The sequence below is a fragment of the Chiloscyllium punctatum genome, chromosome 44, assembly GCF_047496795.1.
Source record: "Chiloscyllium punctatum isolate Juve2018m chromosome 44, sChiPun1.3, whole genome shotgun sequence".
Taxonomy (NCBI): domain Eukaryota; kingdom Metazoa; phylum Chordata; class Chondrichthyes; order Orectolobiformes; family Hemiscylliidae; genus Chiloscyllium; species Chiloscyllium punctatum.
This window is the reverse complement of record NC_092782.1, coordinates 14,142,391-14,157,150: the sequence shown is the minus strand read 5'-3', so window position 1 is coordinate 14,157,150 and position 14,760 is coordinate 14,142,391. Positions and strand designations below refer to the sequence as shown.

The 14,760-nt window shown below is 44.0% G+C and overlaps 1 protein-coding gene across 11 annotated transcripts in view; it reads left to right on the top strand.

Annotated features, from left to right (window-relative positions):
• Nucleotides 1-14,760, top strand: part of sox5 (SRY-box transcription factor 5) — a 372,706-nt gene that overhangs the window by 338,586 nt on the left and 19,360 nt on the right. For all 11 annotated transcript variants that reach the window (XM_072562296.1, XM_072562294.1, XM_072562297.1 and 8 more), the window contains 2 exons: nucleotides 4,518-4,632; nucleotides 7,897-8,070. In XM_072562296.1, the coding sequence (XP_072418397.1) occupies nucleotides 4,518-4,632; nucleotides 7,897-8,070 (289 nt within the window). The remainder of the gene's footprint in view (nucleotides 1-4,517; nucleotides 4,633-7,896; nucleotides 8,071-14,760) is intronic.

Here is a 14,760-nt window from a genome sequence, read left to right as displayed (position 1 = left end):
ACTATGGGGCAATTTAGTATGGACAATCTACCTAGCCTGCACATCCCTGGACACTATGGACAATTTCGCATGACCAATCCACCCTGACCTGCACATCTCTGAATGTGGGAAGAAACTGGAGCACCTGGAGGAAACCCATGCAGACACGGAGAGAATGTACAAACTCCACACAAACTGTCAGTTAATGGTGGAATCGAATCCGGGTCCCTGGTTCCTGGTGCTATGAGGCAGCAGTGCTAACCACTAAGCCACCCCTACAAAATCCAATCATCTCAACCCAACCCCATTGTGATTTGTGGGAGCTTGCAAATGGCTGCCATGCTTTTTCCATTGTAACAGTGATCGCAATTTGAAAGGACTTTACAGGCCTTTGGGGTTGTCCTGTAGACCTGAAAAATAGTTTCCTAAGTGCAAAACATTTTTTTTTTAGTTCACTCATTAAACCTCTCCACCTCTCTCCACTCTGTTCCTTTAAAATCCTTCTTGAATCCGAGCTTCAGTTGTCTGAATGTCTTCTTATGAAGCTTGAAGTCAAATTAAAATCCTGTAGAGCTCCTGGGAAGTGTCTTGGAATATTTTAAAGGTGCTATGCAGTACGTGTTGTTGCTTGGGTTTTGTTGGCAATCGACAGGAATCTACAGAGGTTGACTTTCGCAAGGCTGGAATTTTAGTGCAATGCCTTACTCATTTTGAGCCTAAACCCTGAGATGGTGTTGGAGTAGCAAAGATGAACTTGCAGTTATATAGCACCTTCAGCAAATTAACCCCTTCCTGCCCCCCCGCCCCCCAACCCATCTCCGGCTTCCAGGTGTTGTCATGGGAGTGTTATTGAGGAAGGAGGTGTGAGGGCAGATGATCAAAAACATAGTCAAAGACATAGGTTTACAGAAATATTTTCAAGGTAGAAAGGAAGGGGAGAGGTGTAGAGATAAATCCCAGCACTGAAAGCAGGGCTGAAAATGTTGAAGTGATTAAAATGGAGGATGCTCAAGAGGCCACCATTAGATGATTGCAGAGACTGGGGATAATTGTGAGGTGTACACGCAAAATCTAATACTGTGCCATGACGGTGCCACCATGGGGCAGCATGTAAATGAAGAAGGGGCAGAGGTCAGTTCCTCAGTGAATACCAGATATAAAACAGAGAGAGAGCTAGGGAAGGTACTGCAAGCATTAATCTGGCCACATTTAAGAGAAGGAAGAAAGGCATGCACTAAATTTAGCACTATCCATGACCTTTGGGCATCTCCAAACACTTTGCAATGTTTGCAGTTTGCAGGCAATGCATTCCATACCCTGACGACTCACTGTGAAAAAGGCGTTTTTCTCACATTGCCCTTGCTTCAGTTACACGTCATTTTAACTCTACGCTCTCTAATTTTGTTTTACAAGTGGGAAAAGCTTATCCCTATCTACTCCGTCCAGCATGCTCATGATTTATAAACCTCTACCAAATCTCCTCTCAGTCATCTCCTCTCCAAGAACAGTCCCAAACTCTTCAAATCATCCTCATAGTTAAAAGTTTCTCATCCGTGGAGCCATTCTTGTAAATCACATCTGCACTCACTCCAGTGCTTTCAACTTTTTCCTATAATGTGTCACCCACACATGCAGAAAATACGCCAGTGGAGAGCTAGTCAGAAGTCACATGACACCAGGTTTTAGCCCAACAGATTTATTCTGACAGATGAAGATCTAACAGGTGTCTCAGACTAGTTCAACATCACCTCCTTGCTCTTGATCAATAAAGCAGAGAACCCTCTCTGCTTTGCTCACTGCTCTCTCCAACTGACCTGCCACTTTCAATGATCTAGCTCATTTACACAGTCTGATACTCAGCTCCCTCTGCTCCTGAACCCCTTTAGAATTGTATCTCCTATTTTATATTGTCTTTCAATCTTCTCCTGACAAATGTGCATCACCTCACACTTCTCTGCATTGAAACCCATCTGTCACCTATCCAGCCACTCTACCAACTTATCAATGTCCTTTCAAACTGTCCTCCTCATAATTTACAGTTCCTCCAAGTTTAATGTCGTCAGCAACAGTTAATTTGCACACCATAGCAAATTTACATACAGCAAATTCCCACACACAGCGATGTGATAATGATCACGAAATATGTTTATATGTTAATGAGCAACGATATCTCCTCTGCCATTCCTCAGAATAGTGCCATGAGATATTTTACATTCACCCAATCAGGCGCATAGGTCCTTGCTTGACTGAAATATGGCACCTCTTGGCAGTGCTCACGTCCACTAACCTGTCGTGTCATGGCTTTTGAGCTAAGTCTTCGATTTGGACTTAATCCCAGAGATTCAGAGGCGAGAGTGCTACTAATTGAGCCACGGTTGACTAGATAAATCTGGATGGAGCCAGGCCAAAGCAGTCCCACCAAGCTGGACATGAGTGGAGAGGCCGTTGAAGGGGCGGGCATGGTCAATAATATCGAACCCCTGTGGGCAAGTTGCGAAGGATGAAGATGGATAGTTCACCTTCATCAGAGTCATATAGGATGTTGTTTGTGAATTTATTTTTCTTCTGTAGCAAACTCTGATTGGAAGAATTCAGACATGGAAATGTGGAATGGATGGGATTGGATTTAGGAGGTGACAACATGTTCAGTGATTTTGGAGAGGAAGGGATGGTTGGAGATGCACTGGTGGTTTACAAGGGTGACTGAATTAATTGTTATTTTCCGGGAGATGGACGATCCTGCTCATTTAATGGCAAAACCATGGTTGGGAAATCATTAACACGGTGGCTCTGTGGTTAGCACTGCTGCCTCACAGCACCAGATTTGATGTCACCTTCGGGCGACTGTCTGTTTGCACATTCTCCCCATGTCTGCATGGCTTTCCTCCCACAATCCAAAGATGTGCAGGTTAGGTGGATTGGCCATGATAAGTTACCCATAGTGTCCAGGGATACACAGAGTAGATGTATTTGTCACAGGAAATGCAGGGTTACAGGGATAGAGTAGAGGGGTCGATCTGGGAGGGATACTCTTTGGAGGAGTGCTGTGGACTTGATGGGCAAATGGTCAGCTTCCACACTGCAGGAATTCTATGATTAACTGTATCAACAAACATGGAGACCAGGAAAGGAAGTTGGGCAATGAGCAGTTCAGTGGGAGTAGGTTTGGGAGGAATAAGAGGTGGGTCTCACACACCATTATCGGCCATGATTGAACGATGAAGCAGACTCGATGGGTTAAATTGAGTAATTTCTGCTCCTATGTCTTATGGTCTTACATGGTGAGCTCTGAGATACCAGAGGGATGACCAGACAGAAACTGAAAATGTTTGGGGAGATTTAGAGGAAGGTTGGGCCAGTGGAAGAATGGAAACAGTCAGGACACCAAAGGTGAGGTTCTCCGTCATTGTTGTTGGAGGTGAGGGTGGAGGAGACAGGGGAGAGATGTTTTAGATAACAGCTCACAGGAAAGAAGTAAAACCCAGCTGGACTATCTGTACTTTCTAGAATGACCCTGAAATAGGCAGCAGCTCGCTAAGACAAGAGCAGGATTCACTAGTGCTTTACGTATTACCTGGCTTATCCATTCAAGTGCATGTCCCTTGGAATGAAGCGAGTGGATTTTATGAGGGCAAAATCGCCAGAGCAAGAGTGAGTCATGGCTTATATCGGCTTTGTAAGGAGAGAGACCTTGGCCAAGATTCTCTGAACAGTTTTGGACAATCATCAGAAGAGCTCCACTTTTTATTTTATAATTGGTCATAAAGTTTAATACAGCGGGACAGTTCTCCAAGAACTCCCAGAGGCAACCCTTCCCTCTTCACTTCTGTGAGTTTGCTTCGAATTTAGTGCTGAGAAGCAAGAATTGAAATAAGACTTTCCATTGAAAAATCTGTTATACGACATAGGCAGGCACAGGAAACGCATAGCTTGCGAGTTTTCAAAACTGATACAAGAAAACTCGTGCAGTTTGCCTGAATAGGCAGTAGTTGGAAAAATACATCGAATCAAATTAAAACTGAATATTCAAAGTATCAGTGCTTTTCCATAATTTCCAAACTATTGTACAATGGCATTTTTTGGACTTTTTAACATCTAGTTTTGAATTGGCTTCAGGTAAAATGGGATCACAAAAGCTGTTGGACAGGTTTTAGAATGTACCAGGACCTTTCAGAAAGAAGTATGGTGTCCTGATCTGGCTTTGTTTGAGTGTGGTTCTGATCCCATATAAAATGGTTGACTCCTAATTCTCTCTTGTGCCCCTGAGTTAGCAGGGCAACATGAACTTCACAGTAAGTGCAGCCTTAACGTTGCTCCCTACACCCTAGAGAGGAAAAAAACCTAATCAATTTAATATCAATACATAGAGGCAAAATGCAACATTAGTATTCAAGATGACCCTTCCTTAACAACGCAGCTGAAAGGAAATTCGACAATAATCGAGCAAGTTGTTTTGAGACTCAGTATGTAGCAGAATGTAGCTGTCTCTTTGATTCAGGCATTCAGTTTGTTTATAAGTGGACCCTTCTCATTTACAGGTACATGAGAAAACATCATTGGAAAATCTCACCCAGCATCTGACTGAGAAGCGACCGGAAGATGGAAAGTTTGGACACGCAATGGTGGATTTTAATGTGGGCGGAGAGGCAGATGGTTAGTACCCTTTGTTCTGAATTATGGCTTCATTCAAATTAAGGGCTTTTCCACGTCAAATTTCATCGAATGGTTGTTTTGCATGTTCTTGCCTTAAAGATGCACATTTTGTGCTCATATTTTTTGGTCATCAACATCATAGTTTTCAGATAAAGTTTTGTGTGATTTCTCCTGTTAGACTTAATGGCAAAAGTATTATTTAAAAGGAAGTTCTATCCTTCATTGTATATTAACATACCTGAGTACCATCGCAGAATAGAAAACAATTAAATGAAATGCAATTTATAATCCAGCACGATATGAAAGCCATAAGAGCAGCTTTATGCTAAAGTACTGGTTTACAAGCTAGCAGATTTAACCAGGTATATGCAAGTACAGAAGACATAGAAAAATGAATACTGCATTCTTTATTAAACAAGAAACAAATGCTAAATACGTATTGAGATTTTTCAGGATTCAGTTAGCAATCTAGTCAATGCCAGAATAAAGATGAGATAGAGTACAACAAGGTGGAAGGTACTTTTGCCCTTAAGATGTGATAGCCCCATCATAGGAAAATTGTGGGAGATATGCTGCTTTTTGCCATGGACCAATTCATCAGGGCACAGTTTTTCAGCCAAAGGTCGATAACACACAAGAATTTCAACTGCAAGAACAGGCTAGCAAAGCTAAGACCTATCAAGACAGGCGTTCCACCTGTTGGATGTAGATGATCAGGATTGATCTCTCTCCTCCTCAAATGACAAGGCAGAGGATTGCCTCAATAGAGGTCTTTAAATTAAAAAAAAATGTTCTGATAGAGTGGACACAGAGCAATTGTTTCCATTCATTAAGGAAGAGCAAACTTAGAAATTGTTGATACTAGAAAGAAATTGAATAAAGGGTTTGTACTGGAGACTGGAGAGGATATGGACTGGGCTGGCACAGGGAATGGTATAAATCCATTTAATGGGCATTTGGAAAAGGTTGAAGGGAACAGAGATAAAGTAGAATGGGAGGCTGTACAGGATGTGAGATGATTTGGGCTGAATAGACAGGTAGATTCCAAATAGTTCTACCTAAGGCATAAGGTTGAGGGAAGAATGGGAATCATAAGGTGATGGGGATAATTTGTAATTGACAATGTTTAACATTTCTGTGGTTGGTCAGCCTGCACCAGAACTTGACTGATTGACCCATGCACTTCTTCATGTTGGGGACATGCATTTGGGTCTGTCTCTGGTTGTGCAAACATTGACTTGCTCTGTGCTGTGCCTTTGCCATTCACTGGCAGTGAGTTAATGGGCCAATTTGAACTTGAACCTGAGTGCCTCTTAGTGACTTTGAGGCATAGTGGAATCATTAACACTCGAAACAAGAAAAGCCAGGTTAGCATACCACCAGAACCCTTTCCACTGTCAATGATATGTTAGCTTCTTCATGAAACTCAACATGTGTTTTGAGGAGACTGGTGGTTGTGCATACACTGATTCAATGTAAATACTTAAACTTTAAGAGTTCAGAAAAACTTGGATTGGTGCTCAGGACTATAGTTCCAGGCATTGGCTTCTGGGCATCAGGATTATTCTTTCTTTGGGATGTGGGCAACATTGATGAGATGGGTATTTTTGCCCATCTTTACCTTCCCAAAGAAGGTAGTGGTGAACCTTCCCTTTGAAGCATTCCAGTCTTTGTGATGAAGGTGCTCCCCCAGGTTTTGGACAGGAATTTCACAATACCGATCCAGAGAGGACTGGGATAACTGGCTATTATTTGTGAACCTTAATGAGACATGATTTCAGAGGCAATTGGTAGCTAGTCTGTGTGAGATTAATGTCTGCAATGAACTCTCCATTCACTCTGTCCAGGACTGTCTCTCACTCCTCTCCATAAACCCCTTCCAGGCCTACTACCCCCGAGTGTTCTTCCAACCCTTGTGCACTTCCACATCTTTGGCCACACCATTGGTGGTCATACTTTTAACAGTCTAGACATTAAATTTTAGAATTCCCTCCCTTAAACCTTTCTGTCTCTCTCTCTCTTTCTTTCTTTCTTTCTTTCCACTTTTTAAAACTGACACCCTAATTCATCTGCTCGAATACATCATTTTGCAGCTTAGTGTCAAATTTGGTCCAATAAAACTCCTATGAAACGTTTTATACTTTGTTTAAAAAAGACCATATGCAAATGCATCTTCTCACTGTGAGAGGTGAGACAGTGTGATGGCTCAGTAGTTAACATTGCTGTCTCACAGCACCTGGGGCTAGAGTTCCATTCTGTCTGTGTGGAGTTTGCATGTTCTCCCCGTGGCTGCGTGGGTTTCCTCCGGGTGCTCCGATTTCCTCCCGCAATCCAAAGATGTGCAGGTTAGGTGGGTCGTCTGTGCTAAATTGCCCATAGTGTTCATAGACAATAGACAATAGACAATAGATGCAGGAGTAGGCCATTCAGCCCTTCGAGCCTGCACCGCCATTCAATATGATCATGGCTGATCATTCCCAATCAGTATCCTGTTCCAGCCTTATCTCCATAACCCTTGACTCCACTATCTTTAAGAGCTCTATCCAATTCTTTCTTAAATGAATCCAGAGACTGGGCCTCCACTGCCCTCTGGGGCAGAGCATTCCACACAGCCACCACTCTCTGGGTGAAGTAGTTTCTCCTCATCTCTATCCTAAATGGTCTACCCCGTATTTTTAAGTTGTGTCCTCTGGTTCGGAACTCCCTCAGGTGGACTAGCCATGGGAAATGCAGGGTTACAGAGGTAAGTTAGGGGGTGCAGGTATGGGTGGGATGCCCTTTGGAGGATTGATGTACTTGGATGGGAAGAATGGCCTCTTCCCACCTGTAGGGATTCTATTATTCTATCACGCTGGAGCAGGAAGTTAGTGTTGCTAAGGGCCATCATTGCGCACCCGCACTGTACTGGGACAGGGAGTGGGCGCTATTGACTGTCATTATTGTGGTGCCAAATGTTGCTGCCCACTCACTCAGTCACTGCCCAGCTCACCCAGGAAGCAGAGCAGCGAGCCATGCTACAGGTGAGGCAGCCAGCTGTTTAGAATGGGGTAGTGATTGTCTGGCGTCCAGTCCTCTGATGCAGGAAATGTGCAGCGTTGTTGGCAGTGCCCCCTCAGGCCCTGCAGCTGTATGCGTGCTGGGTGCCCACATGCTTTGCATGCAGCGAGTTCCCAATGAATAACCATCAGCCAGATGACCAGAGCACCGGTTGGAACTGTTCGGTGCTTGGCACTAATCTCTTCCTTTATCCACTGCTACCGGCAGGAAATGCAGGCGTCTCCGAACCCAGGATCTACCGAGAAGCTCGTGGTCGGAGCAGCAATGAGCCCCATATCAAGCGGCCTATGAACGCCTTCATGGTCTGGGCCAAGGATGAGAGACGGAAGATTCTTCAAGCCTTCCCTGACATGCACAACTCCAACATCAGCAAGATTCTGGGTAGGTGATCCTTTTGATTAGCAACCGTTCTGGGGTGATTGTTTTGTTATTCCTCTAGCTCAAAACAATTCGTCAAACAAGGCTCTGACAGAAACATGCCAAAGATCATGACCATTTTTCCTTAATAGTTTGTAATTAAATACAGTACTTAGCAACACTGAGACTGAAGTTTAGTTGTCAGGTAGGAGAATGTTAGCCATGTGTAGATGTGATTAATTAATAAGTGTGAAGAGAAACAACATTCCCTGAGAAGACAAAAGGCAGCCTGAATCGTTAGGATGATAATGTCCGTGTAATTCTTCCTGACAGTCTTGACAGATAACAACCATGTAATTCTTTTTGTGAGTCACTTATTCTTTGACTTTGCTAAATTAAATTACATTTTGTCAGGAAGAAACAGCCTACTTAATGTCAAAACAGAGATAACTTGCCTAGCCACTGAAGAACAGTAGGGATTGTACGTTTGAATTACTTTCTGTGTTCTTTAAAAGGGGTGTTTTAATTGGAAATATTTGGTGTATAGAAAAGGGGAAGTATTAAGAACAGTAGGGGCTGAAGGAGGCTGCAGTAATCAGTTCTGTGCACCGTTTAATATGTGTAATGGATGAGAAACCACCCAGTACCCGGAAATTTTGAATGAATCGACATAACTGGCTTCTTTGAGTGTCGCCTTCTCTTGTCTCAAGGAATCTTACTGTGCTCTCAGGTAGCAGCACCCCCTGACATCCAAAGGCTCAGGCAGCTGAACCACTTCCAGGCTTGTGCCCTTGCCATTTTGTACGCAGTTCCCAGGAAGTATGCTGGGTTGACTCTCCCTTCTGACTTCCCACACCCTCACTGTGTGGAAAGTGATTGGCCTGAGCCCAGCTCTCTAGGACAGCTGAGACTGGAACACAGCATATGGTGGATTACAAACTCAGACTTACCTCCTCTCTCTCTCTCTCTCTCTCTCTTTCTCTCTCTCTCTCTCTCTCTCTCTCTCAATCTCTCTCCTTCTCTGTTTCTCAGTTGTCCCTGTTGTCCTTCTCTGAAAAGAGATATAATTTTAAGACAGGCCTTTGCTCAGCAAATATTCACAGCGTTATTACGGTTCAGCGATCCCAGGCATCCTTGATAGTTCAAAGGAGCCTTCTTCCAATTCCAATCAGTGGGAATCTCAGTCCAAGGGAACAAGGAGGACGTTGGCTCCTTTGGTCTCGGTACCTCAAGGGAAGAGTAAGAGAAAGCAGTCAGGTATCAGCTGAGCGCAAGGTTGGCTTTGCTTTTGGTGAAGGTATAGTGGTGGTGGTTTATTCAGTCATGGTTCCTGACTAGGCCAGCATTTCTTGCCCAGAGGGCATTTACAAGACATTGCTGTGAGTGTCAGCTCCATGCAGGTCAGACCAGGTTAAGGACAGCAGATTTCCTTCCCTCCATTGTTTACATGGTTGTCATTAGACGAGCTTTGAATTGTTGAATGCCTACAATGTACAAGCTGGCCCTTTGGCCCATCGAGTCCACACCGAGCCTCCGATTAACATCCCACCCAGACCCATACCATGCTCCTGTAACCCTATATTTCCTCTGGCTAACCCACCTAGCCTGCACATCCTGGGCACGATGGGCAACTTACCATGGCCAATCCACCTAACCTGCACGTGGAGTCATACAGCACAGAATCGGACCAAGCAGTCCATGCTGAACATAATCTCAAACTAAACTAGTCCCACCTGCCTGCTCCTGAGACATATCCCTCCAAATCCTTTCTATTCGTGCATTTATCCAAATGTCATTTAAACTTTATGAATGTCTCCACATCCACCACTTCCTCAAGGAGTTCATTCTATATGTGAACCACCCTCTGTGTAAATAAATTGCCCTCATGTCTTTTTTAAATCTCTCTCCTCTCACCTTAAAAATTTCCCCCTAGTCTTGAAGTACCCCATCAGCGTGAAATGGCATGTGCCATGAACCCTATCTACATCCTTCATGATTTTATAACTTCTATAAGGGGTTCAGAACAGATTTACAAGGATGTTGCCAGCGTTGGAGGATTTGAACTTCGGGGAGAGGCTGAACAGGCTGGGGCTGTTTTCCCTGGAGTGTCGGAGGCTGAGGGGTGACCTTATAGAGGTTTATAAAATCATGAGGGGCATGGATAGGATAAATAGACAAGGTCTTTTCCCTGGGGTGAGGGAGTCCAGAACTAGAGGGGCATAGGTTTGGGGTGAGAGGGGAAAGATATAAAAGGGACCTAAGGGGCAGCTTTCTCACAGAGGATGATACGTGTATGGAATGAGCTGCCAGAGGAAGTGGTGGGGGCTGGTACAATTATAACATTTAAAAGGCATCTAGATGTGTATATGAATAGGAAGGGTTTAGAAGGATATGGGCCGGGTGCTGGCAAATGGGACTAGATTGAGTTGGGATATCTGGTCAGCATGGACGGGTTGGACCGAAGGGTCTGTTTCCATGCTGTACATCTCTATGACTCTATGCTTATCAACCTCCTGTGCTCCAGTGAGAAAAAGTTCCCAGCCTCTCCTTATAACACAAACCCTCCATCCCTGGCAATATCTGGTAAATCTCTTCTGAATCTTTTCCAACTTCATAATATCCTTCCTATCTTTGGACTATGGGAGGAAGCTCACATAGACACAGGGAGATTGTGCAAACTCCATACAGACAGTTACCCAAGGGTGGAATCAAACCCAGGTCCATGGCACTGTGAGGCAGCAGTGCCAACCTCTGAGCTATCCTGCAATCCCCAGGAAATTTCAGAATTGAATTCAAGTTCTACCAGCTATGGTGGATTCCGGATTGCTACTCCAGTGATTTTATCGCCACTTATGGAGTCCATGTTAACATACCAACATGAGCCTTCATCTGCATGTGATAGTCTGAGGCTATGGATGGTTATAGCGGAGACTCTAACATTCATTTCGGCAGAGAGGCATCTGTCCTGCTCTTACCATCTGCTGTTGCCATGGTGCTCCAGCTGTTTATAGAGTCATTGAGGTGTGCAGCACAGAAACAGACCCTTTGGTCCAACTCGTCCATGCCGACCAGATATCTGAAATCAATCTAGCCCCATTTGCCAGCACTTGGCCCAGATCTCTCTAAACCCTTCCTATTCACGTCCCCATCCAGATGCCTTTTAAATGTTGTAATTGTACTAGCCTCCACCACGTCCTCTGGCAGCTCATTCCATACACACAACACTCTCTGTGTGAATAAGTTGCCCCTTAGGTCCCTTTTAAATCTTTTTCCTCTCACATTAAACCAAGCCCTCTAGCTCTGGACTCTTACCCTGGGGGAAAGACCTTGGCTATTAAGCCCAACCATGTGCCTCATGATTTTATAAACTTCTAAAAGGTCACTCCAACAAAAAAGTGCCAACCTACGTTGTTCTATCATCATATAATTGCTACAGTGTGGAAACAAGCCATTTAGCCCAACAAGTCCACATCAACCCTCCGAAGAGTATCCCACCCAGACTCATTCCCCTACCACTCTACATTTACCCCTGGCTAAATCACCTGACTGTGGAAGGAGACCAGAGCACCCAGAGGAAACCCATGCAGACATGGGGAGAATGTGCAAACTCCACACAGATGGTCGCCCAACGGTGGAATCAAACCTGGGTCCCTGGCACTGTGAGGCAGCAATGCTAACCAATGAGCCACTCTGCTGCCCTTTAGCCTATTCAGTCTCTCCCTATAGCTCAAATCCTCCAACCCTGGCAACATCTTTGTTAATCTTTTCAGAGCCCTGAAAGCCCTTTTCTGAAATCTCCTTGAACGTAGCACTGCAGCCGCAGCTTCCTTGGCTGTCAAATCCTGGAGGGGGACTCGAATTTGGAGTTCCTGGCTCAGAAACAGGAACACTACCTAGTGCTCTACGAGGGTCAGGGAAGGTGCTTGCGATATACTATTCCAGCAACGAACAACAGACTTCAAGAAAGACAGTGGGAACAACCATAAAACGTACACTTCTGAAGATGTCTGATTCTAAACCGGAGATTTACTGGACCCCTGTTAACTCTCACTAGACCTCACCAGCGCCTGCTAGTCACGAGAGACATTTAACAATCTGACACCCAAAAATGATCTTTATTTATTGAGTATTTGTGATGACCAAAAATGAATTTTTAATCTCCAGCAGGAAGCCTTCATCTTCAAATTTATAGTCAGAATAAAACGATAGCACAGTTTGTTTTCACTTCCTTTGATATTCTGTTAAAAGTAAGTGAGCTAGGGAGAGAGAGAAATAAAACAGAAACAGAGTGAATTATCACATTAGTGAGAAATCAGTGCTGAATTATTACTGAATAATGTAACGGTTTTCTGATGATGTATTATTCCTTCTGAGCAAATAGCAAAGTGTTGTTTGATCTCATGGAGACTGGTTTCTCATATTTGGAGATATATTTAGACACAGAGCTGGTGTTGTGTGAAAAACAAGAAGCCTTTCTTTCAACCTGCGTGATAGCTGTTTAGTAGAAATATTGCTTTGCATTGTTTTGACATTTTCCACATAGATCTTGTGAGCGAGCTCGCAGGCTTCCCAGTTATATCCAGTGGACCCATGGCACAGGTTACAATTCAAATTGCCTTCTGGGTAGTGAGAGCCGTTGTGATCAATTTGAACTAATTTCTGCCATTTTGAAAGGGGACCACTTGTTTCAGGCAAACCTCATTTGATATACCCTCAGTCCTCAGTGGTTGTTTCAGATTGGGACAGATCACAACCTGTGCCAGACATGCAAACTGCTTCCATGCCACTGGAATCAGGAAGAGCCAATCTTCAGATTAGCTTTTGCAGGGTCAGGAGGTCATGGCCTAAGGAAAACGACCTGGCCTCTGCAATCCTGGGGCCATCGCCCCTTGGGGTCATAGTATCCACCATCTCAACAGCAGCCAATATGCCACTATCCTACCCCTTGATAATTGACAATGCTGATACCAATGGCATCGTTGGTACAGAACAAACATGCTCCTTAAAGCGCCTGTAGCTTAGGCCTTAGCATTGCATCTCCAGTATCTCAAGAAGCTTTACCCAGCAATCCTTGAACGTTCTTGTGATATGCAGTGTTTACAGTCAAATTGACCCCTGACCTTGGCCACTGGGCAATGTCCACTCAGGTCAGTCTCAGTAAGAATAGTGCGACGTTTACTGTCCATGGTTTCCACCAATTAGAAAACACTGCCAACCTCGCTGTACTTAGGAAGCCAAGGCCTGGTGGACTCATAAAGATCTACAGTACAGAAGTAGGTCCTGTAGTACATTATCTCCAAGCAGTCAAAAATACTCACTTAACTCTCCTAATCCTATTTTCCAGCAGTTGACCCAGAGCCATGTCCGACTTGATATCACAAGTGCACATCTAAATACTAATTCAGACCAGGCAAATTCTCCATTTGTTTTATGTTTTCAAATCAACATGTTCAGTGATGTTGATACGTATCTCTAGAGCAGGTGGGCTCCCGGCTCAGAGGAAGGGACACTACCACTGCACCACTAATTCTTGCTGCGGTCAGATTCTGCGCTGACGTCCAAGGATGTAGCTTGAGTTTGGGAGAGCTTCAAATACTCTGCAGGCCACCATGATTGAGGATCAGCAAGAGTCAAGTGGTCTCTGTTTTCAGAAGGTTAGCAATTGAGATCAGATAGTCCTGAATTGGCATGAGTCCGAGGAGGCTGCGATGCGTATTACTAAAGCAACATTACAGTGTGACAGAATGCAACTATTGTCAGCAATAAGGGGATAGAACAATGAGTGGCAAACTGGCTTATTGTGCAGAAACAGGGCATTTGTTAGGCTGACATTTTGCACAGACTCTCGAGGTTTCAGCTGACATTTTGAACAGCTTCTAAGGAGTCCTTAATATACAAACAAAATCTCGCCTTAAGACGATACTCTGTGTTGCTTCTTGACCAAAGGAATACTTTTGATGTTCGACTGCTCCTTTCAGCTTGCAAAAGATTACCAAGATTCCAGGGGACCGCACAGTTGAAATTCGATATTGATAGATAAAATTTTCTCATGGAGCAATAAGTGCTTTGAGGGCTGATGTCAATCTATACAATGGCCTTTACTAACATAGCAAATCATCGTGCCAATTTGTGCTTTTTATCACTTTATTCTTTCTACATTCTCTTTGTTGTTCTGGGTTTGTATCACTGTCTCCATGGCTCCTCCTCTCACTGTCTTTGTAACTTCCTTCCAGCCCTGTATCCGTCCAAAAATTCTGTATGCCCCCAATCCAGGTTTCTGCCCTCACTTCACTGCATGCCTTCAGCTCTCTGGGTCCTAAGCTCTCTATAAGCCTACCATCACTCTGTGGACAGACCTTAAAACCTATTCTTTGACCAGACCTTTGGTCAGTTGTATTGTCACGGCTGAGGGTCAGAATTCGATCAGTTGCACTCTCAGGAAGCCTGACTGGCACCTTTTACTATGTTTACGGTGCTATATAAATTCAGTTTGTTATTGTTGCTAACCAATTACCACGTTGAAACCAGATTTAACTTTTAACCCCAAAGCGGAAAATAAGTCAAGAAAGATGAACAAAAATCAATTAAGAAGTACCAGAAGCAACAACATTTTATAGATGTTCTGAAAGCAGAATAAGCCCTTATTCTTGGGAGATTCATGAAGGTCATCAAGTGGTACTCATGAGGGAACAATTACAAACAAATTGAAGAGGT